Raw genomic sequence first — 14,153 nt, forward strand, 5'->3', positions numbered from 1 at the left:
AGGGTGGAGAGACAAAAAGGGTCATAAAGCCATATCATGAGTAGATTAGCAACTGGTCATTGCTAGTGTATTTAAGGGTATGAGAGTTCCAAAATGCGACAGATGAGGATGCAGATTAATTCTGCCCAGTGCTGCAGCACTTGCCGTAACAACTAGAGTTAACTTGATGAAAAATAGTCAGCCTATAAGGAGAGTTTGATCATTCAACTACCATAATCTCAATTGAGTCTTAGACACATTTAATTTAATTTATTTCATTATGGTATTGTTTTACTTTATTCTCTCACAATCATCAATTACGATAAAACTCAATTTACAATTGTTAACTTCGGCCTTAAGTTGATTTGTACTATTGTGATTGCTATAACATTTCGAGTAACATCAATTCCTGTGGAGACGATCTTGAATATTCATCACTTTATTACTTGTTGTGTATACTTGCACATTGGCATTTGTAGCAATTGATTATAAAATTTATCAACACCAACCCAAGTTTCTCTCTCTAAATACTATGTGATACTTAGGGATGGCAATGAGAGAGTTATAAGTTGGATCTACCCTACTTTAAATCCATATCTGTGAAAATTTGAGATATGTGTCTACACCAAATCAAACATGGATCTATAATTTTTGCTCCATATCTAGATCTAAAAAAAAAAAAAAGATTTAGATCTGCTCCAAAATTCATCATAAATTTATCAATTTTAATTTTTTTTATAAATTATAAGAGAAGAGAATATGAACAAATTTATACTTATTTTACTCTAAGTTTAGGAAGGAAACATGAGGCCAATGATGAAGCGCCACGTGTAGATATTTGAGAAATTAGTTTATCTCAGGTACCTTGGGTACCCCAGGTACCTTAGGTATCCCGGCTACCCTAGGTACTCCGGGGGTACCTCGGATACACTATGTAAGGATATAAAAAGTCTTTGTAAAAATTTGAAGAGATATGTGAGCCCCGAATCTCAAAAAGATCGGTTGAATACGTGTCAAAAAATAAGGAATCGGTAGGAAATCTCGTGCTATAAAAGAGGAGATAGCCGCCTGTCATGCCAGTGAATCTACCAAAAGTTTGATATTATGATAGTTGGGATCACCAGCTTTTCCTGCTATGCCTGTAAAATTACAACAGAATTGCAGAGGTACGCGGGACCACTCCACTACGCCTAGCACGTGAATACGCCATAAACTTGCTCTTCACGTATATTTTTTAAACGCCTAAGCCGCCATACGCATGAAAAATAAGAATATTCCTGATATGACAGCAGGGAACACCACTAAAATAGCGCCAGGTGGCACGGCGACCGAGGTACTCTATATAAATACTCAGGTTTAATTTTTATCAATTAAGTTCACAGATACACCAGAAAAAATCAAGGTTTCTTCAACCTCAAAACCTCCATTACCCAGAGCTTGCAAGCTCTCTAACCTAAGATAACCCAACTCTGACTTGAGCATCGGAGTGTGGTCGCCGGCCACCCCCGGCTCCACCTCTGACCTCTTTTTTGGTTGTTTTGCAGGTTTAAGACGAGTTTCACCAGCCCTCCGCACCTGAAGTTAGACTCCCTCCATATCCACCGCCATCTCAATCCTCCTCCACTCCACAAAAAGCCTAAACAGCCAGCACGAGCCAAACAAGCGAGGCACCCCGCTCCCTGACAAAAGATAAATTTATTGTTCTTAACTTGGTTTTGTGATTTTTTATTCATTAACCCAAAATCAGCCACAAACACTCTAAAACACTAGAAGAAAAATAATAGAGCAACAAATATTTGAGAAAAAAAAATATTGCTATTAACTGAAATGCATAATTCACTCAATTAAAATTATGAAGAAAACTTTGAATTTCATATAAAACTAGTAAATATGATATGTTATAAGTGTGACACTAATTTAATAAGTTATGTATAAATTTAATTTGACTATAAAAATAATAAACAATTGACAGTTAAATACTTTTAAAAATTAAATAAAATTTTATGGATCTAAATTTTAAGTTACATTTATATCTACTCCAAATTTATTCTGAGTTTGCTCATTTAAATCTATATTCACTCCGAATTCATTTTAGACCGAACCAAATTTGATCAACCTAGATTTATATCATGTGGCTCACAGATTAGAAGGTATAACAGAATAAAATTTTGCGTTAGGGTTATTTTGGTAACTTCAAAAATGGATTTTAGGTGCAAAGTAGCAAAGAGCGCCACCTTTCGTAAGTAGTGAAAAAATTTACCTCAGAACTTCCGCCCCAAGGCCCAAGCACAGAGAAATTTTCTGCCACTCTTCTCGAACGGTGAAACCCTTGAAGCAGCAAAAATAATTAAACATGGCAGCCCCGGCTTTGACTTCATCTCTATCTTATTCTTTAGCAACAGCAACAAAGCCCTTTGGAAACAACTCTTGCTTTCATGGCAACGGGATTCCCATTTCATCACCACCTTCTTCACTGCTTCGTCCTTATCAAAAACCCAGCATCAAATATTCGTCATCATCTCGTAAAAACGACATGTCCATTTCTGCGTCTGCTTCTGCTTCATCTCCTCCTTCTGATTTGGACGCTTTCAAGTTCGACGCCATCAAGGAATCCATTGTCTCTCGTGAAACGACACGCAGGTACATGACGGACATGATCACGCATGCAGACACAGACGTGGTGGTGGTGGGTGCTGGCTCTGCTGGCCTCTCTTGTGCTTACGAGATTAGCAAAAACCCTAACGTTCAGGTCGCTATCATCGAGCAATCTGTTAGCCCTGGAGGTGCGTCTGGCTCGGTGGCCAGCTCTTCTCTGCCATGGTAGATAACGCGTTTGCTGTTGGATTAGAAGGGAATTTATTTTATTATTTTTAATAAAATAAGCATGAAATTACTGCATTGAAAATCATTCATTTGTAGTTTATTCTCTCATGTTGGGTCCTCTATGTCTGGCCCCTCAAGAAAATTAACTTTATAATTGTTTATTTCATTTCTCTCTCCAGGGACTTTACTTATTTTATATTTTTGACCTTTTTTTTAATTTTTATTTTTAACTATCTTACAGACCCAAGATAATATATTTCTTCGTTTTGACCTCCTACATATTTCTTCCTGTAAATATTAGGGTTGGAATAGTTTATTCCATCTTTGTTTTTGTCATAAATTACTCAATGGTACTGCTAAAATTTGATCAATATCTTGACTAATAAATATTATGGTTTATGGAGAGCCATGAATGTTATGGACTAATTGGTTAATGAGAAGTCAGAATTTGATTTTACTGCTTTTGTTAAAATTTAGCTTCCTTGACTTCAATTGAATGTGAATGAACTCTGAAGTTGATACTAATAAATGAATTGCTTGTGATTGATTATAAAAGGTAGTGCGCAAGCCAGCCCACCTCTTTCTTGATGAGCTAGGCATTGACTACGATGAGCAAGACAACTATGTTGTCATCAAGCATGCTGCTCTCTTCACTTCCACCATCATGAGCAAGCTCTTGGCCCGCCCAAATGTGAAGCTCTTCAACGCTGTGGCAGCTGAGGATCTGATTGTGAAAGGCAACAGAGTTGGCGGCATAGTGACCAATTGGGCTTTGGTGTCGATGAATCATGACTCTCAGTCTTGCATGGACCCTAATGTGATGGAGGCTAAGGTGGTGGTGAGCTCCTGTGGCCATGATGGGCCATTTGGCGCCACTGGAGTGAGAGGTTGAAGAGCATTGGAATGATTGAGAGCGTGCCAGGAATGAAGGCTCTTGATATGAATACTGCTGAGGATGCTATTGTGAAGCTGACTAGAGAAATTGTTCCCGGGATGATTGTTGCTGGCATGGAAGTTGCTGAGATTGATGGTGCTCCGAGAATGGTATTATGTTTATTTACATCATTTAGTTTGAGAGCCTTTGATTTTCTGTGCTGCTGCTATAATTGACAGTGCTAAAATCGATTCATAGTTTAGAGTCTGTTTGTAACTGTTGTGTTTCTGTTTCGACTTAATTTTTTGAAAATGCAACTCAATTGTTCCTTAAACACATTTCTATAAATTCAATTTAAGACTGCTAAAACTGAGTCATAGTTAAAAGTATGTTCATAACCATTGTGTTTTTGTTTCGACAATAAGTGATGTAATAGTTAATCTAAATGCAGGGACCAACATTTGGAGCAATGATGATATCGGGACAGAAGGCAGCCCACCTGGCATTGAAGTCACTGGGGCAGCCCAATGCAATGGATGGAACATATGTGGGAAGTATTCACCCTGAGCTGGTGTTAGCAGCTAGCAGTCCTGCTGAGATTGCTGATGCTTAATTTGTAGTAACAGCAGCGCAATGCAAAATAAAATGCAAATTAGTGGTTGCTTAGATTAGTTCTGTGGCAGCCATCGGTGGCTGTGGTGGTGGTGGCTGTTTCCCTTCTATCGTCCTTGTCTTCTCATCTTGTTTAAGACTTTGTTGGATGTTTTTGGTCGTGAAATTCGCAGTATCTAGTTCTTGTTATCCTTTTTCTTAGTTAATCTTAGCTAGCTTTTCCTATGCCCTTTTCTTATACTACGCCTATACAGGCTACAGCTATTTAGTGCAACTATAGCTATTTACTGACTTCAAATTTTGTCATAAATTAAACAAGCATTCGTGAAAGGATAGAGAAGGTGACGAAACGAAAACATTGAGAGAAAAAAAAAAAAAAAACAACAACAAAGTTTTTGAGAAGTCTGAATAAAATCTTATTAATGAAAGTATGATATAACAAATCTAAGGTTTGAATTTTTTTTTATATTTATCAAAATAGGTAAATTTGAAATGGTGCTATATAATGAAATTCTCTTAAATGAAATAAGAAAAACAAGTGGGAAATTCGATATCTCGAAAAAAAATCTAAAAATAATAAAAAAAGAAAATATCTTAAACTTGCCCAAAAAAAAAAATCATGGAAGAAAGGGAATATTATATTGGGTATGATTCTTCTCATATGTTTTAAAAGTACACGTGTATTGAACTATAACTTTGAAAATGTACCGTACTCATCATGTGCAATCATCTTATATTAGTCCCCTAACTTGAAAAAGAACTTGCTCTCATGTTATTAGAATATTACAGCTCATCGTCATCCCGATGGTACTCGAACAGATTAGACCCACAGAAAGTGTGTGAGAGATTTCAATTTTCGGGTAAAAACAAAACATCTCATGACATCATACTCAACAACATGAGTTTTTTACAATAATACTCAACAATATATAGTTAAGGATAATGAACCCATAGAGTAAATAAAGAGGAATAATTTTGATTAATTCAAAAGCTTGAGAAAATAATGACAATACCTATCTATTTATGAAAAAGTAAACTTACATCCCCAAATTAACTCAAATAAAGAAACTAAAATCACAGTTATATTGAAAAAAAAGACTTAACACATACCCAATTACACAATAATTAAAATAGAAAAAAACAACAAAGATTAGAATAATAAATGTCTAAAATCTTCTAAAAATGTCATACATTAGAAGGAGAATGAGTTGTTTTAGGTGAAATGATTTTAAATCTATATATATTATTTAAAAAAATCAAAAAGAAAGAAAGAAAATTGAGATAGGTTAACCAAGGGCACTTCCCTCTGAGAATAGTAGTATATGAGACTTTCATTTTGTGGGGCTCAAACAAAGCCACCCCAATATGAAATAAAAAATTAGAAACTTCCTAATTTCTTTTTTATTTAGAGAGGTCTTAATTTTTTAATATTTAGACAATAACAAATGACAAAAAAGTTTTTAAAAAACATTGAGAGAATTATGAATTCTATTGAAATTTCATTACTTGATTGAACAACCCAAAATTAGTATTCTTTAAAAAAAATATTTGGATTAAAAATGCTCAATTATTTTATTTATTCTGTATTGTCATGACACTGACAATGAGATTCACAGAATGTATTATTTCCTTTTAAGCTTACAAGCTTGTAAATGCATTCAAATCTATTAATGATTTCATTTTACCTCAACGAAGCGCGTAGCAAAAGCAGATTGATAAGATAATAAACATTAGTTATCGTTCTAGTATTTTATTAAGCAAACGTGATTAGGTTACGCTCTAATATAGCTAGTATTTATTTATGAAATAACTCAATGAGATTTTAATAACGTTTGAAATTCAATTAGATGATGCTTTAATCTAAACGATTTTATAAACGAGATTTTAATAGATAATTTCAAAGGGAATCATAAGGAGGGGTTTTATTAAACAATTGAATTTATGAAAGTTATGAAAAGGTCTCCCTATTTATAATAGGTAAATTTACTTCCCCAAATTAACTTAAAAGAGATATTAAATCGCAATTATAATGAAAATAAAATATTAAAATACATATCATAATTGACTTAAATTTAAAAATAAAAATATTAAAAAGACCTAAATAATAAAATTTTAAAATCCTAAAATAACATCCTACGGTATAACCATATCACCAATTCAAAACATAGTCTTAACTAATATCATTTTTTTTTACTACGAACCCACCCTTTACACTCAAATTAAACGTATCCCCTAAGTTATGATCTTTTGACTCTTGCTTCAACTGGAAGAGATCAAATCAATTGGATTACTTGTTCAGATACAAACTTTATTAAAAAATTAATGATTATTTATCATCGTAGAGGTTAGTAAAGGGTTAAAAAATTAAATTCATGCTTTACCTAGCACTATCGTAGAGCCCAATTTCCTACTATGAGGGTCTGTTTGGGACCGTTGTGCTGAGGCCAATATTGGGCTTAATAAGAACCAGCCCAGCCCAAAGCAGAAATAAAAACCCTAAAAGAGGAGGAATCATGATTCAATGCATGAGCAAACACGTGGAGGACAAGGGTTTCAAAACGGCATATGCCTCGCAGCCACCATATTCTCGTCTTGTCACACACACGCTATATATACGCAGCTACGTTGTAAAGTTCACTCCTTTCTCTCTATTTTTACGGATTGAGACATTTGCAGTCTCTCTCGCTCGCCGCCTTCGAAAGTTCGTATATTCTATCTCTTTCTTGATCTGTATTTGTCCTCCGTTTACGTTCGCTGTTTCTTCATTTTTCTGTCAGATTCGTTTTTCCTTCACTGCCAAACAAGCCTCCATATTTTGTCATCGTTTTCTTACTGGATAACGAAATGATTTAGCGTTGACCTTTATTTTATTTTTTTCCAATTACTTGTTGTTTGTCAGTGTTTATTTTTAGTAACAGCTTACTTCTAAGTTACTTACGACTGATGCTTTGAGTTGTATCCTGGATCATTATTCTTTTTTTTTTAATTTAATTTTATAGTGAATCCGCTGCTGAATCTTAAAAAAATGTTGTTGTTATTATTATTATTATTTGAAGTTAAAAAATGCATGTATCTGATGTCAAATTGCAGTATAATTTGTTAATATCTCAATCACATGACATTTTATGTTGATGATATTAAATTAATGTCTGATTTATTGCTTCTTTATTTATTTATGTATGCTTTTTTGTGGACAGGAAATACTGTTGTTGTTGGTAATATTTGAGAATCAGTCAAGATGGTGAAGTTCACAGCAGAAGAGCTCCGGCGTATTATGGACTTCAAACATAACATCCGCAATATGTCTGTTATTGCCCATGTTGATCATGGTATTGCTTTTAATTCTTATTGCGCTTCTTGTTTGTTTACCAATTTTGATGTAGAGTGTCCTCCTATATGTTGTTATTCACTCGCTCATGTTAGGTACTTTAGTTAGATGGAGTTGGTTAATAAAATATGTTCCCTTCATGCATTATTATGTCGGGTTTCTTTGCAGTTTGTAAGATTTTGTTTGTAGGGATCACTAAGCGGTTGTATGTTCTTCTGTTCTGAGAGTTTCTGTGTGCCTATATTTTCTTCGAATTAGAATTTATCCTGTGGATGGGAGGAGATTGTGGACACATTGTTCTAGTTTAAATCTGTTTGATTAATGAGTTCTTATTGTTTTACCACTATTAGTGTTTGTCCTGGACCTGATCCCAGTTCAACTTTGCAGGGAAGTCAACCCTTACCGACTCTCTTGTGGCTGCTGCTGGTATTATCGCCCAAGAAGTTGCTGGCGATGTCCGTATGACAGATACTCGTCAGGATGAAGCTGAGCGTGGTATTACAATCAAGTCTACTGGTATATCTCTCTACTACGAGATGACTGATGCGGCTTTGAAGAGCTTCAAGGGAGAGCGTCAAGGGAATGAATACCTCATCAACCTTATTGATTCCCCTGGGCACGTCGATTTCTCATCTGAGGTTACAGCTGCCCTTCGTATCACTGATGGTGCACTTGTGGTCGTAGACTGCATTGAAGGTGTTTGTGTCCAAACAGAAACTGTGCTTAGACAAGCCCTGGGTGAAAGGATTAGGCCAGTCTTGACTGTGAACAAGATGGACAGGTGCTTCCTTGAGCTTCAGGTTGACGGTGAAGAGGCTTACCAGACTTTCCAGAAAGTGATTGAGAATGCTAATGTCATTATGGCTACCTATGAAGATCCACTCCTTGGCGATGTTCAGGTTTACCCTGAAAAGGGAACAGTTGCTTTCTCTGCTGGTTTGCATGGTTGGGCTTTTACCTTGACAAATTTTGCTAAGATGTATGCATCCAAGTTCGGAGTTGATGAGTCAAAGATGATGGAGAGGCTCTGGGGTGAGAACTTCTTTGACCCTGCTACAAGGAAGTGGACCAGCAGGAACACTGGCTCTCCCACTTGCAAGCGTGGTTTTGTCCAGTTCTGCTATGAACCCATCAAGCAGATCATCAACATTTGCATGAATGATGAGAAAGATAAGCTGTGGCCTATGTTACAAAAGCTTGGTGTCACGATGAAGTCGGAAGAAAAGGAGTTGATGGGTAAGGCATTGATGAAGCGTGTGATGCAGACCTGGCTCCCTGCAAGTAGTGCTCTTCTGGAAATGATGATCTTTCACCTTCCCTCTCCTGCCACGGCCCAAAAGTACCGTGTTGAGAACTTGTATGAGGGTCCCCTTGATGATGCTTATGCTAATGCCATCAGGAACTGTGATCCCGAGGGCCCTCTCATGCTCTATGTATCTAAGATGATTCCTGCGTCGGATAAGGGTAGATTCTTTGCTTTTGGTCGTGTGTTCTCTGGCAAGGTTGCAACTGGTTTGAAGGTCAGGATCATGGGTCCTAACTATGTCCCTGGTGAGAAGAAAGACTTGTATGTGAAGAGTGTACAAAGGACTGTTATTTGGATGGGAAAGAAGCAGGAAACTGTAGAGGATGTGCCTTGTGGCAATACGGTCGCCATGGTTGGTTTGGATCAGTATATCACCAAGAATGCTACCTTGACAAACGAGAAGGAAGTTGATGCCCATCCTATCCGTGCTATGAAGTTCTCCGTCTCACCTGTGGTTCGTGTGGCTGTACAGTGCAAAGTTGCATCTGATCTCCCTAAGCTTGTTGAAGGTCTTAAACGGTTGGCCAAGTCAGATCCCATGGTTGTCTGTTCCATGGAGGAATCTGGAGAGCATATCATTGCCGGTGCAGGAGAACTCCATCTTGAGATCTGTTTGAAGGATTTGCAGGATGATTTCATGGGTGGTGCTGAGATTATCAAATCTGATCCTGTTGTGTCCTTCCGTGAGACTGTCCTTGAGAAGTCCTGCCGTACTGTTATGAGCAAGTCTCCAAACAAACACAATCGTCTCTATATGGAAGCCCGGCCATTGGAGGAAGGTCTTGCTGAGGCAATTGATGATGGTCGTATTGGTCCAAGGGATGATCCTAAGGTTCGTTCTAAGATTCTGTCTGAGGAATTTGGTTGGGACAAGGATCTTGCCAAGAAAATCTGGTGTTTTGGTCCTGAGACCATTGGTCCTAACATGGTTGTGGATATGTGCAAGGGAGTTCAGTACTTGAATGAAATTAAGGATTCAGTTGTTGCTGGGTTCCAGTGGGCATCAAAGGAAGGTGCATTGGCTGAAGAAAACATGAGGGGCATTTGCTTTGAAGTTTGTGATGTGGTTCTTCATGCCGATGCTATCCACAGAGGTGGTGGCCAGGTTATTCCAACTGCTAGAAGGGTCATTTATGCATCCCAGCTTACAGCCAAACCAAGGCTTCTTGAGCCTGTCTACTTGGTGGAAATCCAAGCTCCTGAACAGGCACTTGGTGGTATTTACAGTGTTCTTAACCAGAAACGTGGTCACGTTTTTGAGGAGATGCAGAGACCTGGTACCCCACTTTATAACATCAAGGCATACCTCCCGGTCGTTGAGTCTTTTGGATTTTCCAGCACTTTGAGAGCTGCAACCTCTGGACAGGCATTCCCTCAATGTGTGTTTGATCACTGGGACATGATGTCATCTGATCCATTGGAGCCGGGATCCCAGGCTTCACAGCTTGTTTTGGATATTAGGAAGAGGAAGGGTTTGAAGGAACAGATGACCCCCCTCTCTGAATATGAAGACAAGCTGTAAGCGCTTTTGCCATTATCGATTGCTGGCGACTAGATTCATTTTTTGCTGCCTTTGGTTTTGTTCTGTTTTTTTCTTTGAAGGAAACAATGTTGACTTATCTGAGTTTGTTGTTGTAGCCTCTGTTTATTTAAGTTTGGACGTTCAAATTCTGTTATTCCATTCACTTTCTGATCTGATATGACTTGTGATGAATGTTAGTACTGACTATGATTGCTTTTCATGTTATGCGTTCTCGCAATAATGACAAAGGTATATCTAGAAGCCTATTTTTTGCCATTGCAAATAATATTTTTTGTAATGCTGATTCTTTGTAAGGGCCTCAGCTACCATGCAGTGCATAAAATCCCCTGTATTGTGCAAGGACTGTCCTTGAGTCGTTGGATTCAAATTAAAAAAATGAATAAAAGTAATAAAAAAAATAAGGTAATAGGTTGAAATTGTAAAGAGAAAAAAAGTATCTTCTCCCTCCCTCTCTATCTCTTCCTCTGGAACATTGAACAAGAAAACCTTCATCTTTCTCCCTCTTAATCCCCACACTATCTTGCATTCACTCTCGCTCACTCTCCCATTTCGGCTCACACTCCCGCTCACGCTCACGCTCTCACACTCGCTCTAGTTGTTACTCTTACTCTTGCGCTTTCTTCCAACTCATACTCACGGTCTACCTTGCTCTCACTCTCGCTCCTACTTCCGGCTCTCACTTTCACTATTCTCATCAAGGTTGCTAAGCTTTAAACTTAGTCTTATAATTGTTAATGTTATTAGGTTTATAATTTGTTGTACTTGGGGAAAACGATTTGTTAATGATATACTGTAGAAATATAATGCGCACACAATATTTGGTCAAGAATGAGCAAAAATTGACTCAAAAGCGAGGGTATGTGAAACAGGTAAACTAGGTTTAGAGATTTGAGAATTTTGAAAATAAACAAAGAAATAGTGTTTTTGGAGTGAATATGTGAGGTTAATAAATGAAAAATGGTTCTAGAGACTCGCTTTGGCAAGAAATTGAGTGGAAAATGAAGAATTTTAGAGAGAGAAGTGATGGAAACGAAACAGTGGAGAGAGAGAGAGAGAGAGAGAGAGAGAATGAGTGACAAAGATGATGAACAAGCCCTACAATATACGAAGTTGGCTAGCCACTTGAACCAAGCGGTTAACTGCTTCAGTTCTACAAACTAAGCGGTCAGCCGCTTGAAGCCTTTTAAAGAAAGCGGTTAGCCGGTTCCCCTAAAATTTGGACCATTTGTGTTTCGACCAAAATTTGATCAATTGCAAGACCATTTTGTGATTCCGAAAAATTTCAAATGCAATTTTTTTTATGCATGAGACATGATGATGAACATCCAAAAACAAAATTTTAAGCATATAATATGTTAAACTCGAGTATATATCACACAATCATCAAAGACAAGAAATCAGACAAGTTAAGGCAAATATAAATTCCATATCATAAGTGTATAAACAAAATAGTAACACACTAACAAAACCTTTAATTAAAGCACGGCTCTTGCAAAGTCAAATACAATTAATATTTACATCTTCCTATTAGTCAAATGAATTGTCACGAGGCCACCAATTAGAGTGCATTTTGGGATATGGAAGAAATCTAAATGTATCCCATCCTAGTGATGATGACATTGATGAATTATTCCGAAAACTAATTAATGGATTCTGAGAACACTTGAGAACTACTCCCACATTCATTTTGGGTTTCAAGTTCATATGATGCTTCACTAGTGTTGAATGAAAATTGTTCACTTGAGCGAGCTAACTTAGAACTATCACGACCATAATTGTTACTAACATTGGCTTCACTACTTCTGGAAGAAATTATTCATGAATAAAATGAAATTTGCTCGTCATAAATTATGAAACAATAAACAACAAACATAAAAAAAAGTTACTCTGAACTCGTAATATAAAATTTGAACATAAACATGAAACAAAGGCAAAAAAGAAAATTTTTGGGGTGTTTGGAAAATAATTACATGAAATATTGAACAATAAATATGAAGCACATTACTTAAAATACGTAATAATGAACATAAAATATGAGTAGTTCTGTTAACATATATGTTTCCATAATGTTGATTTTGATGATAACAAACAAGATTAAGAATGATTAATCTTTTAAACTCAAATTATTTTTTATATATTTTAAATAAATCATTATTTTCACATTATAAAGGTTTTATATTTAATGGAAAAATGATTTTATGAAATTAGTTGTTTTTCAAGTTTACGATTTAATTGAAAGAGTTTTGAAAACTTTGAAATCAACAAGTATTGCTCGAAATTTTGGAGGACTTATTAGAAAAGTTTCATAACATTTTGGGCCATATCATAATTTCAATAAGTTTTGGAAATAGCAAGCATTATTTAGAGATTCTGAAATTGGACCTATTTACAAAATGATATAATATTTTGGGCCATAATAGAATTTTATAAAATTTTGAGGTCAAACTATAATTTTAGAAAATAGTGCATTGTATCGGTTACTGTAGCAAGCGGCTAACCGGATATGGTAAACGGCAATCTGGATTTTGGGCAGTAAGCTTATAGAGCATAAACGGCTATCCGAATTTCGCAAGCGGCTATCCGGATTTCGAAAGCGGCTAACCGGATATGAAAAGCGGCATGCCAGATATTCTGAAATTCAAATTTTTGCCTTAACGGTAACATAAAAGTGGCTAATCGGATTCCATAAACGGTAAGCCGGTTATCACCAAAATGTGCATAACGGCTAGTTTTTTAGCTCAAACTATATAAACTCAAATCCAATTCATTTTTAAGCACTCTTGCAAGCAAAATAAAAAAGCACACAACGTTCATTGAGCTCTCATTTCGTAAATCATAAAATCTTGAATCATCTTTTGTTCTTCAATTTGTATATCTACTCTTTAAGAGAGTTTTTATTGTAATCTTTAATTCCTCATCTTAATTGTGAGTGTTTAAGTATGTGAGACGCTTGAGTGAAGAGATTGTGAGATAATCTCTTTATTATAAAGGTTCATTGACACCTTGAAGTCTATTGTAAAGGTTCATTGACACCTTGAAGTCAATTGTAAACTTTTGAAGGCTTGGAAGGCTTAGATAGTGAAATCCTCAAGCTTGGATTGCTTTGAGGCATGAACGTAGGCGGGGATTGCCGAACTACGTAAAAATTTGTGTGTTTGTTTCTCTTCTCTCTTACTCATTTGTTATTGTGCTTTTATCGAACTTATTGCTTTTGAATTTATTAAGGCGTTAGATTTGATTGTTGTGTGGTTTTGTTAGGATAATTTTTAAAATACCAATTCACCCCCCTCTTGGGTTGCACACTTGTATTTCACATAAAATATGAGTAGTTCTGTAACAATGAATATAAAACATCAAATATGAAACTCGGAACTTGAAACCTAAAACATGAACGTAAACATGAAACGGGGGGAAAAAAGAAAAATTTCGGGGTGTTTGGAAAATAATTACATGAAACATTGAACAATAAATATGAAACACATTACTTAAAATATGTAACAATGAGCATAAAATATGAGTACCTCTATAACAGTGAACATAAAATATCAAATATGAAACTTTGAATTTGCAACATGAAACATAAACGTAAACATGAAATGAGGGCAAAATTTTTTTTTTTTGGGTGTTTAGAAAATAATTACATAACACGTTGAACAATAACACATTACTTAAAATATGTAACAATGAA

General features: G+C 36.0%; 1 protein-coding gene and 1 pseudogene across 1 annotated transcript; both read left to right on the top strand.

The window, feature by feature from the left end:
• The first annotated feature begins 2,220 nt into the window (after positions 1 to 2,220).
• Positions 2,221 to 4,477, top strand: LOC127900939 (thiamine thiazole synthase, chloroplastic-like; annotated as a pseudogene).
• A 2,346-nt stretch (positions 4,478 to 6,823) lies between these two features.
• Positions 6,824 to 10,617, top strand: LOC102616295 (elongation factor 2-like). The gene is made up of 3 exons (XM_006477989.4): positions 6,824 to 6,989; positions 7,486 to 7,617; positions 8,004 to 10,617. The coding sequence occupies exons 2-3, from the start codon at positions 7,527 to 7,529 to the stop codon at positions 10,442 to 10,444; spliced, it is 2,532 nt and encodes an 843-aa protein (XP_006478052.2). The 5' UTR covers positions 6,824 to 6,989; positions 7,486 to 7,526; the 3' UTR covers positions 10,445 to 10,617.
• The last annotated feature ends 3,536 nt before the right edge of the window (positions 10,618 to 14,153 follow it).

The sequence above is a fragment of the Citrus sinensis genome, chromosome 3, assembly GCF_022201045.2.
Source record: "Citrus sinensis cultivar Valencia sweet orange chromosome 3, DVS_A1.0, whole genome shotgun sequence".
In the NCBI taxonomy this organism is placed as follows: Eukaryota; Viridiplantae; Streptophyta; class Magnoliopsida; order Sapindales; family Rutaceae; genus Citrus; species Citrus sinensis.